Source organism: Phragmites australis, chromosome 5 (assembly GCF_958298935.1).
Source record: "Phragmites australis chromosome 5, lpPhrAust1.1, whole genome shotgun sequence".
Lineage (NCBI taxonomy): Eukaryota > Viridiplantae > Streptophyta > Magnoliopsida > Poales > Poaceae > Phragmites > Phragmites australis.
In genome coordinates this window covers 28,570,688-28,585,613 of record NC_084925.1, presented here as the reverse complement: position 1 = coordinate 28,585,613, position 14,926 = coordinate 28,570,688, and the positions used below count along the sequence as shown (strand labels likewise).

The 14,926-nt window shown below is 44.6% G+C and overlaps 1 protein-coding gene across 1 annotated transcript; it reads right to left on the bottom strand.

Moving 5' to 3' along the window:
* Positions 1-7,750: 7,750 nt before the first annotated feature.
* Positions 7,751-11,180, bottom strand: LOC133917915 (putative cyclin-F2-1). The gene is made up of 3 exons (XM_062361734.1): positions 10,131-11,180; positions 7,905-8,066; positions 7,751-7,810 (listed from the first exon to the last, which is right to left on the bottom strand). The coding sequence occupies exons 1-3, from the start codon at positions 11,178-11,180 to the stop codon at positions 7,751-7,753; spliced, it is 1,272 nt and encodes a 423-aa protein (XP_062217718.1).
* Between the last annotated feature and the right edge of the window lie 3,746 nt (positions 11,181-14,926).

Here is a 14,926-nt window from a genome sequence, read left to right as displayed (position 1 = left end):
ATGTTGCACCATGCAGAACCGTATGTTTTAAGGAACATGAGGGGTTTCAATAATTCGAGGTGTTACAGAAGGCATCGAAGGAACTTTTGTATGAGGAATCGAAAGGCTGTGATAAGGAGCTTACAGTGTTGTATTCGGTGCTTGAACTTCTATGGTTGAAAGTCAACAATGGATGGTCCGATAAAAGTTTTTCGGATCTATTGAGTCTATTAGCAAACATGCTTCCGAAGCTTAACTCTTTGCCCACCACCACTTATCAGACAAAGAAGCTTATATATCTGTTGTCATTGGATGTGCAAAAAATACACACATGTCTGAACCACTGTATCATCTACCGTAAAGAGTACGAAGCCTTGGATAGATACCCACTGTGCAATGAGAGTCGGTACAAGAGGAATGATGATTATGAGGACGAAGAAGCTTCTGCCAACGCGAAGAAGAAGAAAACACTTATTCCAACATGGAGAAGAAGAGAAGAAGTCATGCTATAGTGATGTGGTACTTACCAGTGATCTCCCGCTTGCAGCGTTTGTACTCGAACCCTAAGGACTCTGAACTGATGCGTTTGCATTTTGATAAGCGCAAGAAGGATGGAACTAAGCTTCGACACCCTACTGATGCTAGCCAATGGAGAAAGTTCGATGTCATGTATCCAAATTTTGCTAAAGAACCAAAAAATGTAAGGTTCCTATTGAGTACCGATGGAATGAATCCTTTCGGTGACATGAGCACCTCACATAGCACTTGGCCAGTGGTCCTGGCCATCTACAACCTTTCTCCATAGCTATGCATGAAGCGAAAGTACCATATGCTATCTATTCTTATCCAAGGACCGAAATAACCTGGCAACGATATAGATATGTTTCTGGAACTATTGATGAAAGATATGGCAAAACTGTGAAATGATGGGTCCGGGTATGGGTTGAGTTCCGATGACAGTACTTCACGCTGAAAGCCATAATTTTCGTTACCATAAGTGATTATCCCCCTTTTCTCCCTATCAGGACATGTTAAAGGGAAGCAAGGATGTGTAGTATGCTTGAATGAAATCGTGTATGTGTACCTTCCGTGCTCACAGAAGGTAGTGTACACATGACACCGACGGTTCTTACTCAAAACTTACAAATAACGTAAGATGAAGAAACATTTTGATAATATGGTTGAGCAAGGTAATGGCCCAAAACCTCGCAACGGGGCACTAGTGTTTGAAATAATCAAGAGCATCAAGATTGTTTTTTCTAAGCCACCGAAGGGTAAAAAGAGAAAGAAAAGTGAGACACCGACCGACATGCTGTGGAAGAAGATGCCAATTATCTTTAAGTATTTTCCCTACTGGAAGGACTTAGATGTTCACCACAACATTGATGTCATACACGTTGAGAAGAATATATGTGATAGCATCCTTAGCCTCTTACTGGACATACTGGGCAAGATAAAGGATGGAATCAAGTCACGTAAGGACTTGGTACATTTTTAAATCAGACCAGAGCTACACCCTAAAGACAGACCAAATGGGAAACATTACCTTCCCTTGACTAGCTACTCTCTAACACCTGAGGATAAAAAGGCACTATGCAAGTGCTTACGTGGGATGAGAGTCCCGACTGGTTACTCATCCAACATCAAGAAACTAGTTTCGATAAAAGATTTGAAGCTAATCGGCATGAAGTTTCACAATTGTCATGTGATGATGACGCAGATGCTCCCTATTGCAATCAAGGGTATCAAGCCAGGATACATAAATGTGGTCATCACACGGTCATGTTACTTTTTCAACGCAATTGCACAGAAAATGATCGATGCTGAAAAACTAGATGCTCTATATAGTTACTTGGTAGAGACTCTGTGTCAACTTGAGATATACTTCCCTCCATCCTTTTTCGATGTCATAGTACACCTCTTGGTTCACATCGTGAATGAGATAATTGCATTGGGCCCTATATTCTTACATTCGATGTATGCGTTTGAGCGGTACATGGGTGTTCTCAAGGGCTATGTACGGAATCATGCTCACCCAGAGAGGTTCATGATTGAGTGCTACAATACTGAGGAAGTCGTTGACTGTTGCATCGATTACATAAAAGATGCGAAATCTATTGGTGATATGTATCTCGACATGAGGAGAGGTTTTCTGGAAGAGGGACCAAAGGAAAGAAAAGATTCATCGATCATGACTACAAAGCAGTGAAAGAAGCACCTTTCACCATCTTGCAATAGCTCAAGATAGTGGAGTTGTATATCGAGCAACAACTGAATAAGATTCATATAGAAAATCAAGGTTGCTCAGATGATTACAACTTGAAAGAGCACAAGCGTCGCTTCACCACATGGTTCAAGAACCAAAATCTACCAGATGGTGAATCCATAGATAAAAATGTGAAAATATTGTCTTGTGGTCCATCAAATTTAGTTACGTCATGGCAAGCATATGACATTAATGGATACACATTTTATACCAAAGCAAAGGACAAGAAGAGCACGGCCCAAAACAATGACGTCCAGATAGAAGACTATGACACAACAGGGGAAAAGAGCACCTACTATGAGTTCATAGATGAAATCTGGGAACTCGACTATGGAGTGAATCTGCAGATCCCCATCTTTTGGTGCAAATGAGTCAAACACCCAAATGGTGTGGCGGTAGACAACTATGGGTTCACAACTATCGACCTCGGTATTATAGGCCACAAAGATGACCTGTGGGTACTCGCTGATCACGTCGCGCATGTTCTCTATATAATCGACGCTGCGAATGAAAAGAAGCACATAGTTGTTACCGAAAAACAAAGAATTATCAGAGTTGAGAATGTGGAGGATGAGAAAGAATACAATCAGTTCAACGACGTGTCACCTTTTGGAGATCCAGAAAATATCAAACTTGTAGAAGCAACCATCAATAGATCTATGATGCCCTACATGCGCCTTGATGGTGTAGGAAAAATAGTTCAAGATAAATAGTACCATGTTATGTAACTTAGTTTCCAATATGACGTTCATGTTATGTAACTTAATTTCCAATGTGACATTCATGTTATGTAATTTTATTTCCAATATGATTGTTAATTGCTAAAAGTGACAAAGAATTATAATGATTAATAGAATTGTCTAAAACATTTTATTAACATCATTTGCATAGGTGGTTCGTTAAGTGAACCGCCTATGAAATGACTGCCACATGCGGTTCGCTAAGTGAACTACATGTGAAAATGATTTCCACAAGCGGTTCGTAAAGTGAACCGCATGTGGAAATAAATTTCTATATATAGGTGGCGTCCAGCACCAAAACCCTAGCCCATTGACAAACACCCAGAGCATCGTGAGACTGCCCTCCTGAAACCCTAGCCCCCATTCCCGCCTTCTCTGATTCCGGCCTTCTCCTCCCCCGACTTCGGCATTTGTTCCACCACCGTCCATCACCGTTCGCCCTCCCTCCCCGCAACGCCGCAGCCCCCAAGGAGGAGCCACGTCGAGGAGGACCTGCCTCGCACCGCCAAGGAGGAGCCGCCCCACCGCCGCCATCGCCACCGAGGAGTCTGAGCGCCGACGCTGACACCATCCCGAAGTGGTAAGTAGTCATCTCGCCGTGGTCCTTTCTTCTACTCTGTGTGATGCTCGGCCATCGTGCCGCCGTGCTCTATGTGATGACCAGCCATCATGCTGTCGTGCTCTGTTTGGACATCGACACGATGTGGAATAATTCTTTTTTTTTTTTGGAATTGTTATACAACAGTCGGCCAAAGATGTCATTTCAAATGGTTGGGGCACATTTGGGCGATACACAAACATAAAAATATAAGTTATGACATTTGGGCGATAACAAAAATAAAATATAATGAGCTCTTGTTAGTCAGGATGTTGACTTTATGCTATATATAGGTAAGGGCATAACTATGTACATGTACATGATATGAAACACAGTAACTTGTGAGAATATGAATCGTCAACAGTGAGAGAGATAGAGATCTTATTGGTACTTGATTAGGGATATGCATGCATGATATGAGAGAGAGGGACATGTGCTCTGCCATGCAATGTGTTGGGTGGGAGTCACATGGGTTGATGAGAGACAGGGTTCCAGTGCTGGGGTGTGCTGAAGCAGCAGCAGCAGTTGTGGACTGACTAACTGATCCAAGCAAAAGAAAAATAATGCCACCACAAAAGGTGACTGATTGGATCCACCACCCTAATCTTCTTTAGTCTATCATTTGTGAAATTCTCGTGTTCCAGCGACAGATTGATTTTCGATGGAAATAGAGCAATTTTGGATGCATAGAGAAAATAAATTAATAGTGTCATGAGCTTGAGTTTGTGCTATGCCTGTCATGAGAAATTTGCATGGTTGTGTTTTTATTTATTTTTATGTTTCTGTATAACTCAAATTTCATATTGTGTCAGTTCATTTCTTAATTATGTTATCTCAGGGTGCACTCTCAAGACTTAAAGCTAATTAGTTTGTTCAAATCGTTGTGCACCCAATATAAGTTAGTGAAGGTACTATTTCCTCTACCAAAAAATTTAGGTTTTCATGCACGTATTCTCTACACAATCACAACACATTATAATCATTATATCCAGAGAGAGTATATAAAGAATACCAAGACATAGATGGACTATGATCTCATTAGATGGTTGTTATACACATTTAGATTTTAGTTTCCAAAAGTTTCTTGCGTCGATCGATAAAAAAATTGTTCCACTAGGATTTTATATACAAATGAAAATGTTATTTTTGTTCGGGTTGCAATGTTCAGTTTGGTTCAATATTCAAGAATTTAGTGAATGAATATGTGAACTTTTGGTTTCAATGAATTGAAATGTATCACTGTCAAGGCCTACTCACAAATTTATACAATTATATTCACTCAATAAGCTATTTTATCTTGTGATTTTTTTGGCTGTAATTGGGTTAGATAAGTATTTGCAGATACTAATTAACTTTATAAAATAGTATCATGAAGGTAAGAAGGCAGTCAACTGCATTGAACAACCATTCAATATTTATATTCCATATAACTTGGTGATGCACAAAATTGTAAGTTTAGATATGTGACTGCATGAAAACCTATAAACAGACTTTATGCAAGACAGTCTGGTGTTGCATGTAGTCACCTTGTTGACTGTTTGACTCTGAGTTATTGGAAACAACTGTTGCGAAATCTTTTGCACTTAGGGTAAATCCCTTTCTGTGTGATGTGGGTCCCTGAATTGGCTAAATGAATTATTGTGTTATATATATGTATTCAGTTACCAGCCAACTTCACTTACATATGGAGTGCATACCCTTTTGCCAGTAGTTCTTAGTGGTCCTTTGAGAACTTCGGAGGAAGAAGTTTGAAAATGCGAAAACTGAAAGCTTCTGGATATTGAATATGTGCTTTGATGATGACTTATCGCAGTTGTAGAATTATGTGGTGGTAATACATCTGATGCTGACACTGGATGTGAATTTCGACCCCAATCAAGTGGTGAGTCAAGCAAGTCACTTCCAGCTGTCGATGACCTTGAGCTTCCTCCAGAAGGTCGGTCAATGATGTTGCTAAACGAACCAGAACCTCCACCATTGTTGAGAGACAGAAGCGAAGATGAACCCCATGCATTTGATGCTAGAGGCATCAATTTGTTGCCCTGAAAGCGCCAAGATCCCATCAGATAGCAATAAAAGGGAAACAGTCAGGACTTGCATAAACTAGTGTCACCTAGACCATACACCTCGATAAGGAATCCCCATGACTGCATTTATAATATAATTTTTGTAACACTGAAGAAAAACTATTTATTCATCTTGCCTTCAGGGTACTATTTTATAAAGAATACCATTTATTTCTGGCACATGATTCTTCAATTCAATTGTGAAAAGGGATATGCTATGAGTATATATGACTATTCAAATTTTGTATGGTTTGTATCTTCTAGCCCTAAGTCCTTGATTCCTTTTCTTTCCTTAAAATAATATTATTTGTCAGTTTTTAAAGGCAACAATAATCTAGTGGTCGATTAAGTACCATAGGGTAAAAAAGGACAGTAACCCTTAAGAAACCAGAAGCAAGTAGGAGGTCGGATATGAGCCCAAGCCCCCCTAAGAAGCCAGAAATATAAAGGATGCTCGCAATAGAGGGATCCCCGACACCGAGGATAATTGCAATAGAGGACGCCTCGGCACAGAGGATGCTCGCAATAGAGGCCCCCTGGCACAAGATGAGGCAGATGCAAGCAGGAGGTCGGATATGAGCTCAAGCCCACACCCGTCAGCCTCCTTCGACACCAGTGAAAGCTCGGGCTCATATCATAGCCCGAGCCATGTCTGTGCGAGCGGGAGAGCCGACGTCGGGAAAGTAGCCCTGGATATGATCCCACCGAAGAGGTATTTAGTTAAGTCAATGCATTTTATAATTCTTAATTGGAGGAATATTTTTTTGTTTATGTCAACTCTCCTTGTTTTCTCTCTAGAGGGTGAGGGTGCAAAGATCACCATGCCGATCATCCGCGCCACGACCTTCCGCGCCACAACCTTCCGCTCCCTCCGTGCCTAAAACTTCGGGTCCCTTTAGGGGTACGCTGAAACGAAGACGAGGCAAACATAGCAGAAACAAGTTGCCATCCAGCACTTATACAGTAATGCAAGTTGATATTGAAGGGGAGCATGTCGCACCTCGTGAGGCCTGTGCTAAATTCCACAACAGTTGTGGATTTCTTATCAAGGAGTATGTCCCAATCATAATAACTAAATGGCGGTTGGTGCCGAATGAGACGAAGGAGTTCCTGTGGGCAACATTGCAGAGAACCATCCGATTCCCCTCGGGAACAGAGGAAGCAGCCAAATAGAATGCATTGAAAACTATGGGAAAGAGCTTCTAAGGCTGGAAGAGTGAGCTGAATAAGGGCTTCGTGAAGAATAACTTGATACCCTTTAATAAATACGGAAAGATTACGCCAGACCAATAGATAGAGTTTGTTAGGCGGAAGACCACACCTGAAGCCATCAAAGTGGGTGAATCATTCAAGCACCTTGCAAAGAAGAACAAGTACCACCATCACCTCGGCTCGTCTGGGTACGTCCCCAAAATTTCTGAATGGAGGAGGCAAGAAGAAGAGGCTGCCCGGGCAGGAAAACCCAACCCACTGGAAAATTATGATGAGCGAAACATGAACAGGGTCTACACTCGGTCAGAATGAACAGAGTCTAGAGACTTAGCCTTTAAAAGCCCCAAGACATGGAAGTGACCCAGACCATTCAAGAGATTCCTAACGAAAGGTATTTATAGCTCGATAGGGAGAATGACCTGCTTACCAAGGCCTTGATGAACAAGAAACACCCGGGTCGCACTCGAGGCATCAAATCAAAAGTGGGCTAGAAGCATGGGTTTCTTGACGCCGTGGGCCAGTACAAGACTCGTAATAGATATAAGAAGACCCTAGCGGAAGAGATATAAGAACAGGTTAAGATCTAGTTCATGAAAATATGGAATGAAAAGGAGAAGGAAAGGATGACATTAATGATGATAGAGCAACCAAACAACCTAGGCTTTCGGAGCAATGTCGGATCCATACAAGCAACCAGAGATATCCTATGGATGATATCACAGAGGCTATCCTTTGCATGCTACATGTTCAGGTCAGCAAGGGAGACTTCACTGTCGAGGCAGCCACAGGCCAGGCCATTTCAGGCCGTGTGTTTCATAATCAAGACATTCCATCTGGTTACGCCAAGGTACAAGTGGACTCAGTACAACCACTTTTCATGAAGTACAAGTTAGACATTAGCACACATGAGGGTATCGAGATTCTCGATAAGGCTGTTGGCAACTTCATTCTGTAACCCAGATGGGATATCATCTTCAGCTATCAGAAGTCATAATCGCTAGCATCACGGCCGCCCCTGCGCCCAGCATCTATGCCTCAGGCACCTTCGCCCTAGCGCCAAGCCTCTCTGCCTTAGACACCTTCTCCCTCGCGCCCAGTCTCTCCGCCTCAGGCATCTTCGCGTCGTGTTTTAGCATATGTGACTCCGACACCTTCGCCTCCAGCATCTGTGCCTCCAGCACCTTCATCTGAGCATCGGAGAGTCTCTATCATGGTTACCCCATACGAAAAGACTCTAACATCTCCGGTGAAGAGGTAGTTTCTGTCCTCCAAAGCAAAGGCATCATCCGCTTAGGAATCTCCAGCGGAGGGCGATCTAGCGAAAGAGACCATCAAAATATTAAGTACCATCAGTTGGATTTTTTGCCTATACCGGATGTTCCTGAGAAATATGAGAATGACAAGCTATTTCTACCATTGTTTCAACTCCAAGAAGGTCCATGGGAGATGAGGAGATTCCACGAATTGTACATGAGGGCATGTTGCTTGGGGTTCTCGATAATTACTGCTACTTGTATAATACTGATGTTGAAGTCGAGCAAACTCGTGGTCCTTGACTTAGCCTATCCCCCAATCATCCTACCAAGATCTCATCGATGTTATACAGAGGTAAAAAAATTCTCATATATAAAATTCTTATAAATAATTTATGAATTGATAATTACTTATTGGTATTTGAATATGGCCTACAAGTGGTACGTATTGAAAGGTGGGATACATGATACGGCCAAGAAGGATGCGATGACAGTCCATATACACTTTCTGGTAATAACACACCTCTAATGCTAGTATCTTATGACAAAAAATTTTATGGAACTAATGAATACGTTGAATTTTTATTTGAAGTGTCATAAGCAAGGTTTTGATACCGTTCTTTGTGGATACTATTTTTGTCAGTTTCTTAGGGTAAACGGGAGGTACACAATGAACCTCGAGGACGTAAGTCATCATTGTGCTTGCATATTTTTATTTGCTTCTATTTCCGTTGTCAGTAGTGTTTTAGCTCTTTTAGTTGTATTTTCATCTCAGGTACGGATGATCGAATGTACCCATATCTCACTTAAAGACGAAGATATCCAAAACGTCCAACGTGACATGTGCTGGTTCATCATGCACGAATTCATTCACAAGAATGGTAGGTTCTTTGACCTCGGAGGTGAATTGGCTAGCCATCCGAGGCTTGGTGAGTTGAAGATGAAATAATACTTGTGTTGAATATTTGGCTTGTGATGTAAATTGAATTATGATATAAAAATATTGTACTTGTGAATATTATTGTATTGTTAAATGTTGGATTTGTGTTGATTCAAATGCTATTAAAATCTATGATCTTGAAATCTGTCTTGAAAATATGTTAAAATCTGGAAGGAATAAAATATATACTTAATATTAATTTTTGAATAAAATATATACCACAAGTGGGTCCTTATATCACCCACGTATGAAAATCTATCTATCTATAGGCGGATACAAAAGAGACCGCCTGTGAAAATCTATTTCCGCATGCGGTTACTTAAAAAAACCGTTTATAAAAATAAATTTCCACAGACGGTTCTCTTAAGGAACCTTCTGTGCAAATGATTTCTAAATACGGTTATCTTAAGAGAACTGCTATGAAAACCTATTTCTACATGCGGTTCCTTAAGATAACCGTCTGTAAAAATATATTTTTATCGACGGTCTCTTTTACACCTGTAGAAATTATCTATTTTCACATACCTTCGATCACAAACGGGTACGCTAAATATTTATAAAAACAGGTTATGAACCGCCTCTAAAAATAGTTTTTTATACTGTTATTTACATTGGTTATTATTCACTAAAAACTAGAGTGCCCTATTGTAGAGATCAAATAAGAATTAAAAATATTTTGCTCATAGTTGCACGGTTGATAATTGGCAGTATGAGTCGAAAAATTGTAGAAGGTTGGAATTGGGCCTGTGCTGTTACAGAGATATGAATAGAAATCAAGGAAGAAGAACATTAAGACTTCCAACAATCCAATGCATTAAGACGTTCCAGATGTACATATGAACATTACAAATCTCTCTCTGTTTGCTGCTAGGTAGCCAGAGGCTCTACCAAAATCTATCTAGCCCTGCAGCTGTGTTTCCGCGGTCCATGCGCGCACGTCGATCAGCGAGCGAGGGGGCAAGGAGTAGCTGTGCACGCAGTTGGCCATCATCTGGGCACATCCTGGCCACACGTGCTGGTGCTCATGCATGTCGTAGATCGTGTCCATGCAGCCGGTCAGGTCTTCGAGCGCGTACCCCGTCACCTTGAGCTCCTGGCTCCCCCGACGCCGCGGAGTCCACGGCAAGCCTCGCCAGGACGATTGCGGACGCCGCCACGACGGACGGCAGGAACTGCACGCACCGGTAGTCCAGCAGCGCCAGGTCGGCGAGGTGGTGCGCCAGGGACCTCACCGCCGAGCCCTGGGTGCCCTCTTCCTCTTGGCCGTGCCTTGTGAAGTGGTCGATGAACGTGTAGGCCGTGGGGCCGCTGAGGCGGTACCCGAGCGCGGCGACCAGCTCGCACTCCGCGTAGACGACCTCGCGCCGGGTGCACCCGGCGTGCCGAGCGACGTTGTCGGCGTCGAGCGCCCACGTGGTTCTCCTGTCCTCGTACTTGGCCGCGGTGAAGACGGCCACGGCGCCGAGGAGGCGGAGCTCGCAAGAGCCCCAGATCTTCTTGGCCGACAGGAAGCGGTCGACGTAGGAGACGGATCGGTGCAGCGCGCCCGGGGCGAGGTCGTAGCACCCGGCGAAGTCGTGCATCCACGAGACGAGCTCGGCGCGCTTGACCATGGTCATCTTCCCAGCCTGCGTCGTCCAGAGGTACAACGGCGTGGGACGTTCCGTGGGGTCCTTCTCCATGGCCCTGAGGCTGGCGTCGATGTCATCGTCGTACGTCTCGAACGGCTCCGGCTGCTTCTTGGACGGACTCTTGATGGTGGCGCTCGCGGCGGCATCGTCATCGCAGTAACCGCGCGGCGCTCCAAGGACCGCTAGGGGAGTCGTCGGGGTCGCTTCATCTGCCATGGCGACAGGAGCAAGGCCGGTGGCTGGAACGTGAACGCTCCGGATATAGCGGAGGAAGGCCTTCAAGTCGGCGTCGGTGTCTTGCCGAGACAGAGCAAGAAACTCCACCGACGACATCGGCAGGGCGTCGCCGGTGCCATCAGCCACGGGCTGGGGCGTGAGGTCGGCGGGGGTGGGCGCGTGCACGACGGCGTCGATGCCACGGAGCAACGCCTCGGCGTCGGCGTCGTCGTCGTACCCGTACAGCGCAGCTGGGACCTCCACGTACGACGTCGCCATCGTCCTCCGCACGTCGACGGCGGGTGCAGCGCGAGGAGCGACGCCGGGAAGAACGAGTGGAACAACGCAGCACATGGTTTCGCCTTACAAGAAGCAAGCAAGCTCTTGCCACAAACCGAGCCGCCGCAGCGAGAGGGAGAGAAGTGGTGGACGATGGGTGGGCTGGGTATGGAGTCAGAGGACGGCATACTACTCCTATTTATCGCCCGATCGATGGCTACCTCCGTATCCGAGTAAGTCAGTCGCCAGTACGCGCTTGCAACTGAACTGACTGAGTACGTAGCCGCCACAGCGCCATGCTTGGAAGCGCCCTACTGCGAGAAAGCAAGCACCTGCCACTGCCAGAGATGACTCGGATTAGTTGCATACGATGTACGCGACTACCGGAATTAATACGTACGGCGCAACTAACTACCAATCCATCGCGCGTCGCAAAACAGATCGTGCAGGCCGTTGTTCATTCGGATTGTGAGACTTGCAGGCGATGTAAAATACTTCGGAAATGTTTGCGGAGCGATAGGATGGTTTGCTGGACCGTCTCATGTACTTGAACCTAAAAATATAATCTATTTGAGTTAATTTTTTGTCCTCGTATTTTCAATATTTTAGACGTTCAAGTTTAATGTTTCAGACGTTATGAAAATTTGTTGTCATAGGTATTTTCGTATGTTGTATCTCAGAATCTCTTGCATATAGGTCCGAACCCGAAAAAATTATCCATTCCAGTTAATTCCTATATTTTCGCATCTTTAATGTTTCAAATGTTCAAATTTAATATTTCAGATGTTATGGAAATTTACTGTAGAAGTTCTTCGAAAATGGTTCACACATCGTCCAACAAAATTAACTCAAATGGATAATTTTTCGAATCCGTTAATTACTTTTTCGGTGTATGGACGAACGTATTACAGTACAAAGTGGCTATCAAAATTACATTTTAGCGACGGTATACTAATGTATAAAATTCCATGTTTGTTCGACAGAGGGAGTACCAGGCTGCAGTATGTATCTTAATATGCATCAAGGGCGAGCGAGAAACATTGGAAGCTTCCCGATCACCTAGCTGACAATATATTCAACCCTCGTGCTACAAACACGAAAGCACGGTCAAGGAAAAAAAAGAGAGAAACGAATGAGATCATTTGTGCAACAAACACAAGAAACGACTCCGTTGAAATTGAAACCTTACTTCAGATTAGAAACTATGGAATAAAACAGAAAAGAACTAGAGCTGGAAAAAGATCACGTAGAAAGCATAAAAAATATCAGTCACCCCAAATTTCAATAGTTTGAAAACGAGTTCGGTCTCTCAGCGATAAAGAACGGTGACCATTGGCTTGGGGAGGGGAGGGTTCCTTCGTCCTTAGAAGAGCTCCTGGGAGAGGGAGTCTGGCCTGACGAAGGAGCAGCGGATGGGCTGCTTCCGGGATGGGGGACCTCCAAATAAGAGGTTGGTGCGAGGGACGGTAGGTGCGGATCCTGCGACGGGAACACCACCAGAAACAGTCACAAGTAGGGGAGCGAGCCGGTGTCGGGATCCAAAAGAGGTTGAAGAAGACTCGAATCGAACCCTGTGCCTCTCACATGCGAAGCCAGCGCTCTACCATATGGGCTACGTTCCCTTTATTGACCAGAGGCTAAAACATCTGTAAATAACAAAAATGACGATCAATCGTTCAATGATAATAGAAAATTGTGCCTTTGTAGGAGTGGCACATGCTAGCTTAACCACCAGTTCTTGCTTGCCGCGCATTTCTTTAGGTACTAACAAACAACATGTTAGTCCTGATCTTCCTGGATATGATTCTGTTGTGCAGCTGGTTCACTTACTCTTGCTGTTATGGAATGTGAGTTATCAGATAAGCTTCTCTTCTGGCTTGAATGAAACACACAGGCGCTTACTGATTTTTAAATAATGGGATGAACACAGACCTGACTGATGTATAGCTTCTCCTTCTATTGATCGATCTAGAAGCCTAACCGTTGGCTGCTCTCCTTGATCTCTTCTTTGGCGCTGTCATGCATCAGCATTGATTGGGTGCACAAAGCAACGGGCTGGGCATAGGGGCTTCTGAATCCGATTTTAGCAACTTTAAACTCATGTCAAACAACTTTCGAAATGGGGTTTTTTCCAAGCTTTAAAACTCGAATATTGGAACTTTGAACTCAACATAGTAACTATTTATTTCACAACAGAAACATTGTAGAAAAATGACAGGGAACTCGGAAGAATGTTTAGACTTTGGGTTGTCTAACGAGTCTATCAGTAGTAGGTCGTCCCAGAAATCTATAATATATATACGTCCCTGATCGCTCTGCAAGCTTGTTTGGTTGGCTCTTCCACCCTTTGCCAAACTTTGTCGGTTTTTGTATAACAGCTGTTTAGTTTACTGGCATAATTTTGGCATGCCACATCTATGTCCTGCATGCACTACTACATATACGTCTGTTACAATCGATTTGGAACCGCAACTGTGATTGTGACAGTAGCTTTATCACAGTTGGTTCCAATTGGAACCTGTCTGTGATAGGCTTTCACAAGGCAAGAAAAGCTCATACTACAGAACTTGCTATAAGTAGCGTTTTATCACTCTCGGTTATAAAAAACCGACAGTGAAAATATATCACTGTCAGTTCTTATCCTCCTGCGCTCGAACTATGGTAAAACTACTAAGAACCGGCACTGATAAAAACTATCAGTGCCGGTTTGTAACAAAAACCGACACTGATAGTATCAGTGCTAGTTTTTAATACAAATCGGCACTGAATTCTAGCTCAGACCTGACATTCCAATGGAATAGAGTTTTGGCTCGCACCGCTCGCGTCCGTACGCTCGGCTCGGTCCTTATCCTCACACGCTCAGTATGGCTACCTTATCCTCACATGTGCACTCATAGTCCCTCCCCCATCTCCCCCTCTTCTCTCCGACCACCCACCCGATGGATCCAGTGTCGGCCATTGAGCTCTTCTCTCTGACCACTGAGCTCTTCTCCCTCATCTCAGTATGACTCCACTCCCTCTTCTCTTCAGCCACCGAGCTCGTCGGAGGCACCGCCTGGCCGCCGACCTTGGGGGCCCTGGCGCCCGGCTACGCCATCGGCGGGCATGCCGCAGATGAAGTAGTGGGTGACGCCAGTGGCGGGGAGCAGGACGACGTCATCGCCGGTGTTGAAGGTGGTGAGGGGGCTGGAGCCAGAGTAGGAGTCGTAGTCGGTGTTGCTCACCTCCAGCACGGGCGGCGGCGGGATCCATTGTGGTGGCGGGATCCACAGCGGCGTAGTGCGGCAGGATCCATAGCGGTGACGGCGACCGAGCAGAGTGCGGTAGCGGTCGAGCATGTGTTGTAGCGACGGTCTTCGAGCCGCCGCGTTATATTGTTGTGCAAGAGTCCAACGGCAGCAGGAGCGATGCCCGACGAGAACGGCGGGGGGTGCGGGATCCGAGCCGGTTCGATCCATTTTTTCTCTTAGAACACCTATCATTGTCGGTTCTAGAATCAGTAGTTATAGCTATTCACTTTCAGTACCGAGTAAACACTGTCGATTCCAAAACCAGCACTGATGTGGTTTTTGAACTAGCAGTGATCACCCTTTTTGCAGTAGTGGCTGCTACAGTTCTCCTAGGCTGGCTCCTCCAGTGACATTATCAGTAGCTTCTCCTGGCCCAACGGCTTGCCGCACAACAATTGAGGCACCCCTATCCACCATGGAAGCGGAGCTGCATTGGAGTTTACGGTGACCTCCTCG

Bases quoted from the DNA above. Each gene is read 5' to 3' on its own strand.
- LOC133917915 (XM_062361734.1), bottom strand. From the start codon at position 11,180: ATGGCGACGTCGTACGTGGAGGTCCCAGCTGCGCTGTACGGGTACGAC. The intron at 8,067-10,130 runs GTACGCGCTCGA...TAACCATGATAG, and splicing joins CAGGAGCTCAAGGTGACGGG to AGACTCTCCGATGCTCAGAT. The intron at 7,811-7,904 runs GTGCCTGAGGCA...TCTGGGTTACAG, and splicing joins GGCTTGGCGCTAGGGCGAAG to AATGAAGTTGCCAACAGCCT.